General features: G+C 36.8%; 1 protein-coding gene across 1 annotated transcript in view; it reads right to left on the bottom strand.

Moving 5' to 3' along the window:
• Window positions 1–520: 520 nt before the first annotated feature.
• Window positions 521–17,590, bottom strand: part of CDKL5 (cyclin-dependent kinase-like 5) — a gene marked incomplete at both ends in the record, with an annotated part of 50,173 nt that continues 33,103 nt past the window's right edge. Inside the window, 5 exons of the mRNA XM_009865710.1 lie at window positions 521–640; window positions 1,766–1,888; window positions 5,640–5,742; window positions 13,769–13,883; window positions 16,339–16,444. Of these exons, the coding sequence (XP_009864012.1) occupies window positions 521–640; window positions 1,766–1,888; window positions 5,640–5,742; window positions 13,769–13,883; window positions 16,339–16,444 (567 nt within the window). The remainder of the gene's footprint in view (window positions 641–1,765; window positions 1,889–5,639; window positions 5,743–13,768; window positions 13,884–16,338; window positions 16,445–17,590) is intronic.

Here is a 17,590-nt window from a genome sequence, read left to right as displayed (position 1 = left end):
ACCGAGCTCTAGGGGACACCACTCATGACTGGTCACCAACTGGATTTAACTCCATTCACCACAACTCACTGGACCTGGCCATCCAACCAGTTTTTCACCCAGAGAAGGGTGCAGCTGTCCAAGCCGTGGGCTGCCAGCTTCTCCGGGAGGATGCTGTGGGAGACTGTGTCAAAGGCTTTGCTGAAGTCGAGGCAGACCACATCCACAGCCTTCTCATTTCTACAGCTCCACAGACACACGCTGAAATGCTGCTTGCCTCCCATACAAAAACATAACCAATATTTCAAAAGACTCAAAGACTGACACAGGGACATTTAGTCTCCCTTCTTTTCCTTGTCATTCATGCTTAGATTTTTGAAGAATTATGTGGGACTGCAAGCACGTGATTTATTAGATACAATGAGAGGGGAATGGGAAGGTTGGGAAATAATGTCAAATGTAATTTTTCTATTCACCGGAGAAAACGATGTCAAGTTACCTCAGTGATCTTAAAATTCAGGGAATTGATAATGCCACTTACATGAGGCTGGATATCTGTCATCTTCTCAGGATGCCAGTCCTTCTGCCTGCTGCTCTGGTGATTAGAAGAATGAATGGCTTTCTGTAATGCCAAGAGATCCTGACCATCACTGTTAGGCATCTGCAACAAAATATTAAATACTGGTCTCCTAATACATACTTAAGAATAGCTTAACTCATTTCCCCCGGTTAATTACAGAACATGAGTAAAGCTCATTACTGCAGCAGAACTGCAAGGACCTTTCAGTATTTTTCCCCAGAGTAAGAGCAAGTGGCTGTGGATATCATGCAGGTTTGCTATACCCTTAGCCCTTAAAGCATTCACATGCTGTTAGTGTTATTTGCTGTAAAAGAGAGCAGTTAAACAAGGCTTCAAAAAAACAGTAATAAAAAAAAGTAAAACATTGTTGAGCCTCATCTTCATTTTAAAAGCATTCCATACTGCAGTTAAGACCATGGATCAGTTCTATAAATTTGTTTCTGAGTGAAGCAGATCAAAATCTCTCTCATCTGCAGTCTGGCTGATTTTGCCATCGCAAAACCAAGAGCATTTCCTTCCCCATCTTTCTCCTCTTACACAAATACCCCAAACTAAAGCATAAATTAAGAAACTATCTCCTCACCCCCAGCTGAAAATCCAACAAAATTTATGCAGAAGGATACTGTAAAACTTACGTGTAGAGTTTTATCTCTTTTCAAGAATTCTAAGCAAAGAAAGGGCAGTTAAAATGTAACCTGCTTTTAATGCAAGCCGTCTTTTATTATGAACAATCAGGACAAACCAAAATACAACAAAGGCATGAGCCAAAATTTAGTTTTCAGATAATCTGTTAATATTCTATTAATTAAGTTTATATATAAAGGAGCAGTCGGCATAAAAAGGTACTTCCAATATAGCTATAAAATGAACCAGTGTATTTTTTTCCTGATTGAAACAGAATGAGACAGTTTATTTTTAAACATACATGATTTCACAACTGTTTTCCTCTTTTAGTCTTAGTCCCAGGGCTCATTCTTTCTGGAACTGTGTATCTTACATTTTCAATGTATCAAATATAAAAAAAGGGTTGTTTTAGGCACAATCTATTTCAACTGTCGATTTTACTTAAATTTATTGAACTGGCCCAAGATACTTAACTGGCGTGAAGAGAAAGTGATACCATGAAAATAAAAGACATGCTGCTGTAGTCAGTAAAACGAGTTTACTGGAGCATTTTACAGTGCTACTGTACTTAAAGATTAATACCATGGGTAGAGTGACTACAGGAAGCTTTTTCAAAGAAGAACTATGCTTTAAATTATTCTTTGAATTAAAAAGAGGAAAGAGGGATTTCTTGATGCTTGGATTCTCCCCGTTGCTTGAGTCTGTCTGCAATATAAGATACAAAAACTAAATGCATAGTATTTCAATTTGAGAGATCTATCCTTACGATATTAATTCTTTTTCTTCCAACAATATATGGTATCAATCCCATAATTTGCTTTGGGAGAATACAATCGTGATTGAACAAAAAAAGCATATCGAATAAATTCAGGGAACTCACTGCATATAAAGCATGTATAAAGAGATCAGTACACCTGTTCTTACATCCATGTTCATTAGGAACGCAGAATGTGTTTCAAAGCCTTTCGGAAACAATTGGTAGATCTTACTGACTTTACTAAGCTTTGGATCAAATCTTGTAATTCTGGCAGTCACTTGTTACTTACGATACTGACCTAAAACAGTATGACATTTTTTATTTTTATATAAATAAAATATCAAAGCTACACTAACAATAACAGCTATTGGTTTCAGCATGAGCAGTTGATAGCTACCTCTGGAAGAAAGAAAAGTATTCTGTCCTTAAGTTGCAAAAACAGCTAGGTTTCCAAGATGAATAATTTCAGTTCTGACAAGAATATGCCATCAACAACTTCACTTATAACTGTAAGGGTACTGGCTGTTTTATTTAAATTTCTGTAACACAACTAAAGAGCATGCCATTGGATGCACAAACAATAAACAAAACTATCAAGTATTAAAATTATGAAGGCGACTATTCCTCCCCTGCTTATGTACAAACAAGCATAGGACACATATGCTGTGTCTAGCATTACTCTGCCTACCGAAACAAAACTTGATAATACAATATACTCACAAAGTCATAGAATCATTTAGGTTGGAAAAGACCTTTAGAATCATTGAGTCCAACTGTTACACTAGCAGTGCCAGGTCCACCACTGAAGCCTGGCCCTAAGCACCACACATACATGTAAATAATGATTATATGACTAAAGAGAATGCTGGATGGACTACCAAAAGCAAGAGTTTTCAAACAGCTTTCTCAGTTGCTAGATACCATCCAAGTTAATGAAAGAAAGATTCACTAATTACAATAGCTTGTTTAGGAACTTTATGGTCAGAAGAACTGTCTATTTCAAGTTCAGTAAATGAAAAAGGAATTAAAGCATCGCTAGGAGAAATGCTCACCTGCAACCGTTTTTTCCAAAGTAAATAACTTCTTCAGACCCATAGCTTGCAGTATCTGCCAAAATCTGCAAAACTCAAGCTCCTCTGAAGATAATGCCTAGTGATACTGTGTACACCCGTCATGGATATAATTTTTTTTTGGTGGCAGATGACAGAAAAAAATTGTGACTCTAGCAATCCTCAAAACCTTTTGCTACATTACTAAAAGACTCCAAACAAGATGAAAAGGAGACTGGATAAGAATAGCTCTGCAAAAACAATATTGCAAAGAATTCCTCTAGCAGGCAGTAACAATTATTACCCCACAAAGAACTTCACCTGGAGAACTCTAGGGAGAGTGATTAATGGGAACAATTCTGCAAAAGGAAGTATCAGGAACTGGGGTTATTCTGGGCTACTAGAGATTGTGAGAATGACATTACTAAGATGATGTCCTCAGTCCAATTTCAGGTACTTTTTATGACTCTTATGATGGTCACCAGGAAAATGAATCTTGCCAAAGGATATCAGAAGTAAACAGTAGCTAGCTATGATATGTATCTCAGTGTTATGACAGTTCTCAGGTTTTGTTCTTTACTACATAAAGTCTGTCTCAGAGTAAATAAGTGGAATTTCCTGCTTCTAGGACTCTATAGCAATTATAAGCCTCAGAATAAAAACAGGCGTGGGTAGTCACAAGCTATCTGTTAGATTTTTAATATGAGTTATTCACGTAGCTGAAGAGCTAATTTTACAGTGCTGTTAACAACTTTTACTAATGAAGTGCATAACTAAAGATAATTTTTGTTTGTGCTGGAAGATCCTAATGAACATCCCAATGTTTGTTAGGTAGACAAAGAAGAACAAAGAACAGTGTCTGAACCAGACGTGTACAGACATCAGTCTATCCCTTGACACTGTCCTGTGAAATGAAAAGAGGTTTTTCAGTGTCTGGCTGGGCTCAAAAATCAAGTTGATATCAGCAAGTTTCTAGCTGAAGATGCAAGAGTTTTCTCATTATCTTATTTCATTAATTTATTCATCTTCCTGTGAGATACTAGCTTCAACTAGTCAAAATAATTTTCCCCTAAGCAAAACCTCTTTCTCTTCCCCTTCACCCCTTCTTAAAAGTGAAAATAAACAGGAGTAAGGATTATGTATAAATCTGTCCTGTCTCGTAATTGCCATTTCGTTTTGGCAGCTACAGATCAAGGTACTTGTGAACCAGATGTTTTGGAAAGTGCTTTGTAAAGTTTTTTGGGATCCAACACAATCCAGACTGTGTTTCCTTCACACAGATTAATCTAGAAGTTGTTGATACACCACCTGTCATCTGGGCTTTTAAAGTGTTCCTTGCCACCACTTCTGAATGGCTGGAATCAAAGTCGACTAGAATGGTGCAACCTTAACACCTTTGTTCTACTATTTTTGGAAAATGCATCACTGGAACCAATGGCCTTGATATCAAATCTCAGGGTTATAATCTAGACACTTTGATCAGTTGTGTAATGCAGTTGATCGTATTTGAACTGCGTACAGGTATGAGGATGAACAAATTCAGAAGGAGAGGTAGATGTCATTGATCTAAAACCTGCCCAGGAGGAAGGTGAGGCACATTTGTGAGTGCTAGTTAACACACACACACGCACATGCTCCATACAGTTCAAAGAAAAAAAAGGAAGAGGAAAAGAGAAAGAAAATGTTAAAGAGAAAAAGAGAGAGAGAAAAAAAATACGAGAGAAAAGAAGATAAAAGAAATAAAAAAACCTTGATGATCACTCCTCTCCCCCAACTGTCAATAGATCAGCCCTTCAAGAGTCATGTCACCTCATTCTGTGAGAGTAGATATTTTGATTTAATTACTCCCTTTTGCCACGAGTAAGCACAATTTACTCCATTCTGACAACCTTCAAAAATGTAACTGCAGTTACACTTACAGAAACATTGCCAGAGATGAGATGGTGTTTAGGTTACTTCAGTTCTTAGGGAGGTTTTCATTATATGACTTTGTGGTATGTTAATATACAACTGCTCTCTGATAAAAGAAATTTCTTTGGCCCTCCCAAAAAATAGAGGAAAATAGAAAAATGTATAAAGGACACCAAAGGTATATATAGAATAATAAAAGCTACAATCCATTCCCTCAACAAAACATAAAGCGTTAAGAATGGTTAAGACACATCATCCTTATTCCAGCCACTGGGTGCAGCAAGAACACAGAGACTCTTACCAAGACACTGCCATGAAAAAGACTGGAAAGAATTCTCATTTATAACAGTTTGATCCTAACGGATTTCTGAAATTATTCAAACTCTGAGGACACACAATAATGCATTTGCTATTCATGGAATGGCATCACCATATCCTGCAAAAGAATTTGCCACAATATGAGCTTGAAACTTGCTTAAAAACTGGCTGGCAAATGGTCTGAATGAAAACAAAGATGCACAGGATGCACAAGTAAAGAAGCATTTGAAAAGGCAGATAAATAAAACCTGAACAGGAAAAGAACTTGACTTTCACATAGTGAAGAGAGAAAATAAAAGAACAAATAGACACACGCGCACAAGATCATAAATATAACAAAGGTGCTGTCCTAATCTAGTATATTAAAATAGCATAACTCAAAACTGATAAACACTTTCTGTTAGAAATACTGTATACTTACGGTTTGAGATTTCTTCTTTTTCTTTTTTATTGCCCTGAAAAAACCTTGCTTTTCTTTCTCCTTGAGCTGTTCTGAGTGACTGTTAAGGTTTTCAGGACTTTTCCTAAATATGAAATAGGATATTGTAAGAGAGATTTTATTTTGATATTATGTAAGTTCTGTGTAATAATGAGATTTGATGCCAAAGAACGCAAATTATTGATTAAAACAAACAGATTATTAATGTTTTAGCATTCATTGGTTCAAGGGTTACTGTACAAGTACAAGATACATAGTCTTATTAAATGGGATAGCAGGAACACAGTGTTAGGGTAGAATGATTAGCTCAAACCAGTGAATAGTTATTTAGGGAAAATGAAAGCATGCATGTCTTTTATTTTTAAGCTAGAATTTAATATTCAAACCAAAATATCACACACAAGATCTTTTAGAAAAATGAAAATCATATCTGAAAGAACATACAAATGGTGATGAGGTACAAAAGCACAGGTCCAGTTTATCCACTGCTTGCTGGAGAGCCAGGAGTTCCAAAGTTCACCAGAGAGAACCAATTTCAATTGAACTCCCTGACCTTTGCTGACACGGTTCCAAATTTATCATCAGGAAAGCTGGGGATCTACTGTTGTCCATTATAAATTAAAAGACTTCAGTTAGCTTGTTATGCATGGGTGAGACAGTGCTGTCAGAAGAAGATGGCCTGAAAGTGGAACAGGTGACTTGCCTGAAGACCTAATTACCACCTTTTAATTTGTCTGCACAGCTGAATTAACTACAGCTGATAAATAACATGTCACTTTAAACATACACAGTAAACTATGGATGTAAAGTACTGATACGGGGTAAAAAGTTTTATGTGGGACACTGGTGAGACATAACTGAATGCAGCTCTAGTGCCCTTTAAAATAGTTTGAAAGTCTGAAATGGTACAGGAAAGTGCCACAGAAATAATTTCAGAGATAGAAAGAATGGCCTACATTAAAAAGAACCAGAGATTTCAGTGTCTTCATTATGTTATAAAACACAACCAAACCAGCTGGAAATATTTAGTTTCCTCAATTGCAACGCACAGTACTTATGCAGGAAGAAATTAAAAAATACTAGAAAGATCTTTAAAATAAAGGGCAAAGACATAATAAGAACAAGTAGGTGGACAATGAAGCCAACTAAGTCATATTAGAGATAAAGCACTGATTTTAGCCATGAGAATCATTAAGCACCACAAAAACTCATCAGTTAAGAAGCGGATTTCCCATCTTTGACATCTCAAATCAGGACCGTGGACTCTTCTGGGAGACACACATTTGTCAGGTGCACTACCAGGCCTGGCCCCCAGAGAGTGGGTGATATTTAATGGCAATCAGCACAAGAAAATCCTACTGGGTGATTTAATAGTTCTTTTTCGCTCTAAAGTTGTATGAAGACAAAAATTAAATTGTTCCACTGCCTCCATGGAAAACCTAAAGGAAAGCCATGGTTCTAAGGGATGACAAACAGTAACAGCTTTTCCTGGAGCAACTTATGTTGTAATGTAGGAACACTTAGCTGTCTGCTATAGTTATCTTTGGCTTCTAATTCTGGCTTTAAATGCTGTGCTATCAGCTGGTGATTCAGCTGCTACTACATGCCAAGCTGAAATTTTTTATGCGAAAACACATAATTGAGGTGGGAATTACTGGAGTCATCCTCCTTATTGTTAAGAGTATCTTCATTCTGATAGGCGGTTTCCTCAATTTCTACACAAAACCACCTCAAGCTCAAAACGCTATCTGGTTCTAAATATAAATGCATGCAGTGCTCAAACACTGTAATAAAGTGCAAGTGTTGAGTAAGAGAATTGGCTTAGAGGAAAGACTTGTAGGCAGACAGGATGGTGGAAATTTTCCTACTTTAGATTTTTGGAACTTGCATCTAGATCCAGGAAAGGCATTCAGGTGCACAACATAGATCTAATGTGAAAATTACAAGGCTACAGGAAAAGCCTCTAGTTTAATATTAGATTTATAACACATATTTTAGACATGCTGGATTGCTAAGGATTCCTGTTTCTATCTCGTCCCTGTATTTGGTACCACTGCATAACAGCAGTAAGGCAGTTCTGTACTATTCACGTAAAGCACCAAGGAGAAAGCCCGAGAGTAAAGACTACTGACAGCTTTACAGGTATCGGTGAACTCACAAGACTGACTTTACGCAGACAAAACAACTACTGAATTCCTTACTAAATGATTTTTACTTAATATGTTAGAAAGTTAGAGGAAGGCATGCACCCCAAGTATCCTGCTTGTACCGGATGTCACATGAATGGGGCTGAGAATCTTCTGAGCCTTTCCCTAAAGGAGCGTCTGTGGATGCACCTCTGCAAACACACCCCAAATCACAGCCCCAGTGCAAATTACCAACCCAGCAACTACGTTGTCTGCTGAGGAACCAGTGTTACATCGTAAAGAAGTCCCCATGTGGTTACTCTACGTTGTCCTTCAAAATTTTTCAGTATGTCTTGCTAAGGCTTTTCTGTTCCGAAGACTATTCCACAAAGAGATGCTGTGTTTCTACAGGTGAACTTAATCTTCAGAAAAAAAGCTTGGGACTATTTTTACCATACTTTTAGACAGAGATGCACTCAAGTATGATTCTCTTCTTTGGTCCAGTGAACCTGGATGAGAAAACTGCTCCCTACAGCAGATGAGCACAGAGAAGTGATGTTCTGCACCAGCATTTCCTCTTTATGACTACAGTGACCAGGACAGAGAAGGAAAATAAGGGGCTGAGAACTCTGTTCATTTTCAATTGCTGCTTACCCAAAAGTCAGTGGTTTTACACCGATGGGTTTATGTCATTAACTCCTATGACTCATATTGCAGTACAGTTCTCTGAAAAAAACATTGACCTTGAAAAGCGACTGCTTCAAAACATGCTCATTATGTGAAGAGAGCGAACATATATAGCATTATAGCAGGAAGCTTCAACACCAGGATTTTGTACTGAGTAAAAATAGAGCAGAACATTTCGATCGATGAAATGAAATACAGGGATATTTTAGGCATCCCAAAAGACGATTTTCAGACAATGGACAGTATGGGGAAAAATTAGGATTATTAGAAAAAAATCCGTTATGGTACAGGCACTCAACACTAAACTCTTAGAATGTATAAGTGTGAGTATCTTGGTATTTTGCATAAAGCTTCAGCTCTTGAAAGCAAACACACCAGATTCTGTTACAGAGCGCTTCCTTTACTAGCAAGTAAGACTAGCCCTAGAGGAGAACTCCCACTCCAAGAGCTCACTCTCAAGCAGAAACCAAAGGCAAAACATACTGTTCTTTGTTATTTTATCTTCAGTGTGACTTTCGAGTGATTAGGACATATAATGTGTATCACATTGATTATTCTGGTCTGAGACACCTTGGAAAGTCTCAGGTACAAACAGAAACTCTGCGATTATGACTAGCATTTGTTGCCCTGGCAGGAAAGGTATCCAGCTTCATGGAGGTACAACGAGGTGTTGCAGCAAACATGCATGGGGAAAGCAAGCTGAGGTGCTTTAATATTACTTAAAAAGAATAAAGAGGAAGCATGCTGCATTCATGCTGCCATAGACAGATGTGTATTGCAGACAGCTTGTTTGCGGGGGATGGGACATTCCTCATGATTGTTTCAGTTGTTCTTCAGTGATTTTCATCTCAGCAGGCAGCCTGGCTTGGAAATCCTCTTTAACTGCCACTGTCCTACTCCCTTTACTGAACTGCTCACAATTACACGAGTAAGATTTTGGTCTAATGGAGGCGTTACTTAAATGTCTGAAGTTTTCTTTGGAAGACAAATGGACAAACACTAATTCTCCAAGTTAGCTTTTGGTTTACTTCAAGTGAAACCTGTGGCAGTTATGGAGTTACCACAAATGAAGGCAAGAAAATGTCAGAAAATAATGAAGCACCTCAAATAGATGGTTTAACTCAAGGTAGGAATCTCAGTTCCACAAGCTGAAACCCATAGTAAAACTACTTGGTCTAAAAGCCTGACAGTGAAAGCTTAAAAATCAGAGATCAAATCTGAACTTTGCTTGAAGCTGCAATTTTATATATTTGTTTTTCATGTGCAAAAGGAGGATTTATTAACTGGAATAAACTCCAGATCTACTATTCTACATACAGAATGTTACCCAGAGGCCAATAAAGCCACTAGATCACCTGAGGTTTTGGCATCACTAAAAAAAAGTACATATATAAATGTATATATACACACACATTTTACACCTTCCTCCCTTCCCTGATACCATTCAGCATTAGGAACCATAAAAATTTGGAAGTGGCTGGTTTTGTGTATTTATAAAGTGTAAATAATTTGCCGGCTTATTTTTGGGTCAGAATATTGTTGATTACAAATTCTGGAAAGCTTCCTTGCAAATAACAGCAGACTGCATCATCTGATTTTTAGTACAAAACAAAAACGCTGATGTTGAGGGAAGGGTCACAGAAGAGGCACTGGTTACTAGAAGAGACTGGTAGGGAGGCTCAGGCGTTGCCAAACTGATGAATAAAACCAGCGTATTGGATGGCAGTGCATACGCAAGACTCTCATGTAGGAAATGCCAGGGGGAAAGCTACCCGATTAGGAAGGTGAACATCTTCAAGCCATGCAGAGCAGACTCCTAAAGCCTCAACCAGTAGCATACAGAGGTGATTTTTAAACTTGCAAGTTACAAATTTGAAATTGCCTGATATTTTTTACAGATTTGAGAATTCTGTAAATGAACTGGAAATTATTTACAATGCAGCAAAGGTTGTACTGCAGACACAGCTGAACAAGCTTTAAACGAGCTCACTCGGATACTGGTAACCTTCTAGCTTCAGGAACATTAAGTGCAACTACATTGTTACATTGATACTGAAATGGCGATTTTATGGCCAGTTGCATCATGTTTACAAATTAATGTATTGTTTTGGAGTCATGAAAATTATAGAACTGTAAGTCTTTAACACTCCTAAGAATAGTATGTTCTTTTTCTTGTGCTCTTCTTGAATGACAGAGAGAGGTTGTGTGTGTTTACACATATTACATGCATATAAAAAGAATAATATTATATATATATTTCCCCTTTTATATTATTTTTGCAGGAAGGTATGACAAGCTGTTTGTCATAGAAGGAATATATTTATATGGACATAAAGGGTCTAAATAACAAAGCTTTCCAGAAGCCTCCAAACATCTTGTAAGTAATCAATGCAAACACTTCCAATACGATGCAAGATAAAGTACTGCATGGTGGAGTTTATACCAAAGAGGTATTTAGAACTGTAACAACAATAAAGATACCTCAGGCCAACATTCTGGCACACTGGCAGAACAAGGTTAAATATTTTGCCTATATCTACTCATTTTGCCCAGCTCAAGTCAAAGCTTGGACAAGTGAAAGAGAATAAAACATCTATTCTTGTATCAAAAAAGAGCAAGTTCAATGTCATTTACAGGAAATTAAACTCTGGCAGAGGAAAGATTGTCTAGAAGGACTGAAAATTTGCCTTGTTTTCAAATCAAGGTGTTTGAAGTTAAGAAATTATCTAGTAATTCAAGAGTAAGACCTGATGACAAAAGTTGAGTTTATAACATCTTTATTATAAAGAGGCAGGACAGTGGGGACGGAGTGAAGAAATGCACACAAAGACAAGGGAACATCCGTGACAATTCAGTCTAGCAAACATCCACAAAAATCTTTGACAGAAGAAAGGCAACACAGAGCAATAGTATGAGAGAAGCAATATTTTACAGTAGCGGCAAGTCCAGCTGGAATACATGTCACTTATAATTCAAGATGAATTGTCATGTACCAGTTACGTGTCAGTCAAACATCAAATATTTACTTCATCATAAAATTGATGTAAGCAGAATCACATTCCATTAGAGCTTTTCACATTTTCGTAAGCGTTTACATAACTTCTGTACAGAAAATCCAGTAGAGGAACACAGACTCTACATCACTCAGGAATTTGATTAAGCTGCATTTATGGCACAGAACAATTTTGCAACAACATTAGACCATTGCCAGGACAACTTGCACAGAGTTAACAGGTAGAGCTGGGCAGGAAACACTTCAGGAAAATAGGGAGTAGGAAAAGCAAAGAGCAAGAGAAATGCATGCCAAAATAGCAGGAACTTGGTATTGCCGGCACTGCCATTCCTCCCATTTCGGAAGAAGAAATGCTTATTCTTCTGTGAGTTCTTCTCTCAAAGGAGCTGTTCCACTTTGTGAAAATATTTGAGTACGTTAATTGGAGCAAGAGTTTAAATCTAACTCTCTCAAAGTTAATGAAGGGCCTTATACACTAGGCCATATTCAGCATCTCTGTGGTCATTTCACTATTTCAACAAGACAAAACAGCTTCAAGAGAATACATTGAGGGAAACAGAGAACATGCTCCAGAGTAACCTCTAACTTCTGGTTCAGGGCATTCACTTGTTAGATCTAAGATCTTGGTTCAAGCCTCTGGTGTAAATAATGAAGAAAAAAAGCCCTGCGCTTGAGTTCCTCACATTCCAAAAAATAATGCTGACCCCAGAATATTTGTTAGTTTGAGTGTATCTCTGGTTTTGATGGGCACTTCCATCCTGGAGCTGAATAATCTTCCCAATAAAAGGTTAGTGGATATCAGTCTATTCCTTTGAAAAGTTTTGCTTTCAATAATGTGGCATTGTAAGCAAAAAAAATACTTGGTCAAAAACTTCCCAACCAGCTCTAATAACATATGTTATTATTTCAGTTCAGAGTTAAAATAACATGACATGTTTCTTCGCAATGACCACATAATAAAAGGTAATACACTGCTGAACGATATATAAAGCAAAACAATTTTTCAGTCAGCTTATGTTATATGCAAGATAAAAAGATTCAGATACGAAGGAGAATAAAACATGTAAACGGGTTCAATAGCAGGAATAAATACCTTCTTTAGCCACATAAATCACAACATAAGTGCCACCTTTTTACATAAAAGACCAGGTTCCTCAGCTAACTTCCACAAAGTGGATGTAGGTGGAGCTACTGAAGGACAGGAAGCAGACTCTAGTGAATCAGAGCAGGTGACAAGGGTTCTGGAGTAAACATCTGTTACTGACATGGGTATATAACCTGAATACAAGCTGAAATACCATTTTTTCCCCTTCCCACCCTCCTCCCCAACCCTTTCGTTTTTTAAGCAGGTAATCCAGAGGTTATTCAAGTGAAATCACATTAAGTCAAGAAGCCACTGAAACAGTTCTTTAGATAGAATGATTTTATCACACTTTCAGTGAGCAGTGTTTCAGATAGTGGTATGAAGCATAGTTGAACCATGCGAACGCATACAGTCCGTTCCTCCCACCAATCCTTTGAAGCTCCATTTGCTTATTTTTATTCAGTGTGCTTTATTGTGACTGAACAAAGTAGAAGGTTAAGAGTGTTTTAGAGCTGAACAGCTCTCAGAGCAACAAAATTAAGGTATTTCCCTTTAAGTCCTGCAAAGCTACACACAAGCTGTCATTCTATTAACATAATTCTGGCTACTTATTCTATGTTATATAATGGAGCCATGTGATGCTTTTAAATCTTTTAAAATCAATACACGCCATTAAGATGTTGCTTAGTCCATTCTCCCATAGAACATACTCATTTCCTTCTGTGGTGCATCAGCAAAAAGAGCAGCAGTCCCCATTGTAGGGTGAATATATTCTTCATTAATACAATCCTATTTTATATATGGAAACATGCATTTTGATTTTTTTTTGTTTGTCTGGCAATTCATGCTTCTGGAATCCACAGATAAAGCTATGGCCTTGATATCCACACTATACGCACACAAGCACTTTGTATTATCTTTAACTGAAGATTAATAGTGGGAAAAAATCAGGAAAGACTGGATAAAAGTATATAAACTTTAATGCATCCAGTGCAATGGTGTAGTGAATATTTCTTGTTGCTCAAAAGGGGACAGAAAACATGCAATGGTACATCAGTATAGTCAGAGGAAGCAATCAAGCACCTACAGACAATTGCAAATTTTGATAAAAACCCGGTGTTTTTCCCCCCTCCTGTTAAAAATATCTTTTTTTTTTTTTTTTCCTGCCATTCTCTACACATCTGTGTAAATAACAACTCACCAAGTATCAAAGGTGGTCTGTCTCTTTGAGTGGTTTGCCACCGTGCCGCTGTCTGCTGAGGCTCTGTTTGACACGTTGTTTTCTATGTACGTACTGTCTGGACGCGGAGATGGAACTGAACAGAGAAACAGAAAACAACACGCTTGTACTTTCTGTACAAGTGAAAAAAAGCATACTTTTTTATTCTTTGAAAAGCTGTTGTTCTGTAATACTTGCAAGGCAGTATTAGCTGTAAAATGGGACCATCATCAGAACTTGGCTAAGGTGTTATTAGATTTGCGAACATTCCTATCTGTAGGGAGCCACAAGTGCGTTTGATATTTAGAAAAAGGAAACAGAGTAACGGTTTGGACTGTTGTTCTTAAACACACAAAATACTGCAGTTTACACTTTGTTTTCAATTAGACCTTTAAAAAAGTTGTATTTGCCCTGAAAAAAATACTTTGGATTTTAATATAACTAGAAAAGGATCAAAATCAGATCTTAAATATTTTAATAAAACAATATACTGTGGCTTTGAAAATAGGTTATACATGTACCTAGAATGCAAATTCATTAGAATTATGAATATCACCGGAAAAACCTGCACTGGATTAAAAATTGATCAGATAGTAGATGCAGCATTACTGCAGCATCACATTATACAATCTATCAAAATTAAAACTAATCTTTTGTTCAAGCTGTAGTACAAAAGTACATGCTAATAAGTACTGTCTTAATACGAAAGTTAAGAACTGCATAAATATGAATTTACTTTTTTCATAGTAACTTTTTCTTCCAATAGTTTTTGCATATACTTCTATAAATGTATTATTTAAATATAGTATCATTTTCTCAAAGCAATAATTAAGTCTAAAATAGATTTGTTTCATAGATATAGTTAAAGAGAAAGAAACCTCTGTTTTATAAGAAGGGATTGAATAAATCTCAGTTTCTTTAGCACATGACTTACAGAAAGTCATTCCTCCTTGGAGCTTCTGTTTCACTATGTATAAAAAAATGACGATAATCCATGTCCAATTTTAGGAGTGTTTTAAGGATTAATAAATGCAATTCAGAATTGAGGATTCTTAAGAATTCTGTTGCACACAATAAAAAACTTTACACTCAAAAGCATCGCTCAAAACAGTACAAGCTTTAATATTGCTTAGAGGTTTTAATACTGCAATGGGACACTTCCAGGGATTGGCAGATTTTAACTTGCCTAAACCAGGTCATCAGTCAACTGATCAACCTGAAGAGGATCGGAGGGAGCTTTGTGACTCTACTTAAGGTTATTAGCTGACTCATAATTGAGTTTTAGCTGATTGGGACTTCTTAAGGTTAAGAGGAGCTCTGCAAGACTCCTAACACTTGCAGGACAGTAATTAGCTTCTTATCATCTTTGTCTTTTTCAAAAGGATTACCCAGGCTTAGCCATGAGGCAGCTGCTCAGAAATCACCATCTTCTGCATATCGTAATAGAAAAATATCTATTTGTGTGTATATACATATATACACACACGTGCCAGCATATATATATATATATATATATATACACACACATACATATACGTGCACATACACAGTCTTGTTTTATTATTTATTCTGGACTGGAATTATATAAATGTGCTTTTGCTTGTAGGAGACTTGGATCCTTAGCGAGTCTGAATAAAATAAATGAATATAGGTTTTGAGCAGTGAAAAGCTAGCATTACAGTTCCACGCACCAAGGTATCTAAAATAGATCTTACTGATGTATGTTAATGTGTTAAAAGTACAAAGGTGTTTAGATATATTGTTAATAAGAATTTAAGCCAGAAATTAAAAACAGTAATTAACTGCTTGCTCTGGTAATATTAATTTATTTTGTTCAACTTCTGATAAATTGTCTTCTGCTTTACAAGGTACTACACTGGATATAGTTTTCAAAGTGAATCATAGAATCTTTAAGGTTGCAACTGACCTCTAAGATCATCAAGTCCAACTGCCAATCCAACACTACCATGAGCACTAAACCACATCCAGAAGTGCCACATCTACACGTTCTTTGAACACCTCCAGGGATGGTGACTCCACCACTTCCCTGGGCAGCCTGTTCCAATGCCTCACCACTCTTTCAGTAAAGAAATTTTTCCTAATATCCAACCTAAACGTCCCCTGTTGCTACTTGAGGCCATTTTCTCTTGTCCTATTGCTTGTTACTTGGGAGAAGAGACTAACCCCCACCTCGCTACAAGCTCCTCTCAGGTAGCTGTAGAGAGCAACAAGGTCTCCGCTCGTGCTCCTCTTCTCCAGGCTAAACAATCCCAGTTCCCTCAGCCATTCCTCATAAGACTGTTCTCCAGTTCCCTCACCAGGTTAATCACCAGCTTCAGGAGTTGTCATTAGCAAATAAATAATATGATATTAATATAGTTAATGCCTACAACCTATCAGGTCAACTCAGTCTCTGAAAGTGGGGTAACGATTCTTTTTCCAACATACTTTTCCAGTTCTTCCTGTTAGTTCTCTGTATCCATTGCTGCTATTTAATTTATATTCCATATTAAAATTCTTGTATAATTTTCAAAGATCTACCATAAAATTACCTCTGTAAAAGCTGCCAACTCTTCTTGGAACAGGGTCATTATACAGAATTCTATTTTCTTTAGTAGATGCTCCATCTTCTGTGTGTGGATCATGATATGCTCCACCCTAAACAAAAGACCAATCAACTAATTAAAATGAAAGATTATAAACTGACTCACAGTTTTTAACCAATATACACAAGCAAGAAGCCTCAAACTCCACAACACACATTTTTCCTTTCATGTTGCTAATAACTGTCAATATCAAATTGCGGACTATGTAATCAATAATTACTTGGCTTAGCTACTTGCTTGTTTTTTTCCACAATGACAAAATATTCACAAAACTTTGCCTCTTAGTTGTAATTTCACAGACTTTAGCGTGATTCAGACCCTTGTATTTTTGCTGGGAATGAAATGCATTTTTAAAATCTTTGGAGGAATCTTTTACTGGAGGCCTTGTTAAATTAAGGCCTTCTCATGGAATCTAGTTACTCTGCCACTGGCAAACTTTAAAAAGCAAACACATTATGCATGTAATTTGTGATAATTTGCAACACCAAAGCACTACCTCTTATCAGCTGTTGTACAGTAGTATCTAGAGGTGCCAACAGGCCCAAAATCTACTCTATGCAAAATAAGAGGTAGTCCCTGAAGTAAGAAATCTGTAAGCTAAATAGTTAAGTCAGACAGGATAGCAAAAAGAGTACCATAACCTCTAATTTACTCTACTTTCCCGAATACGGTACTTTCTGGGAGTACTTCAAGCAAAAGCATAAATAAGCCCACATGCATCTAATTTGTCACCAAAAATGACTTAACCTCACTCTTAAATAAGCCAGATGCTGTAATTTTTCCCACATATGGACTGAGTGGATAAAATTCAAAGCTCTCTACAAGAATCCATGGGAAACTGTACTGAAATCCCTATATAAATTTAAATCTAGAATGTCCAAGAAGGACAAAGGTTAAAAATACAAAACTGCAGAAAAAACAACCAGAATTAAGAACTGTGATTTCAATGCATTATTAGGGTGACTGGCAAAATCTATTTTGCCTTTTATTAATGAAGATCTGGCCTCACTATCACAGATAAAAAACACACCTTGAAATTGTGCCAAAATGGGAAGTCCAGCTAGAACAATGCTTGAAATCAGTTTGATTCTTCTAAAATTTACAAAAGGCTGAAGTATTTGATTAAATTACTACTTGTGTAAGATATTTCTTTTTTTTCCCAGCAGTTAACTTACAAACATGAGACACTAATAGCAAC

Source organism: Apaloderma vittatum, unplaced genomic scaffold (assembly GCF_000703405.1).
Source record: "Apaloderma vittatum isolate BGI_N311 unplaced genomic scaffold, ASM70340v1 scaffold7290, whole genome shotgun sequence".
Classification (NCBI taxonomy): domain Eukaryota; kingdom Metazoa; phylum Chordata; class Aves; order Trogoniformes; family Trogonidae; genus Apaloderma; species Apaloderma vittatum.
Note: the sequence above shows the minus strand (reverse complement) of the source record. Positions and strands in the feature narration are given on the sequence as shown.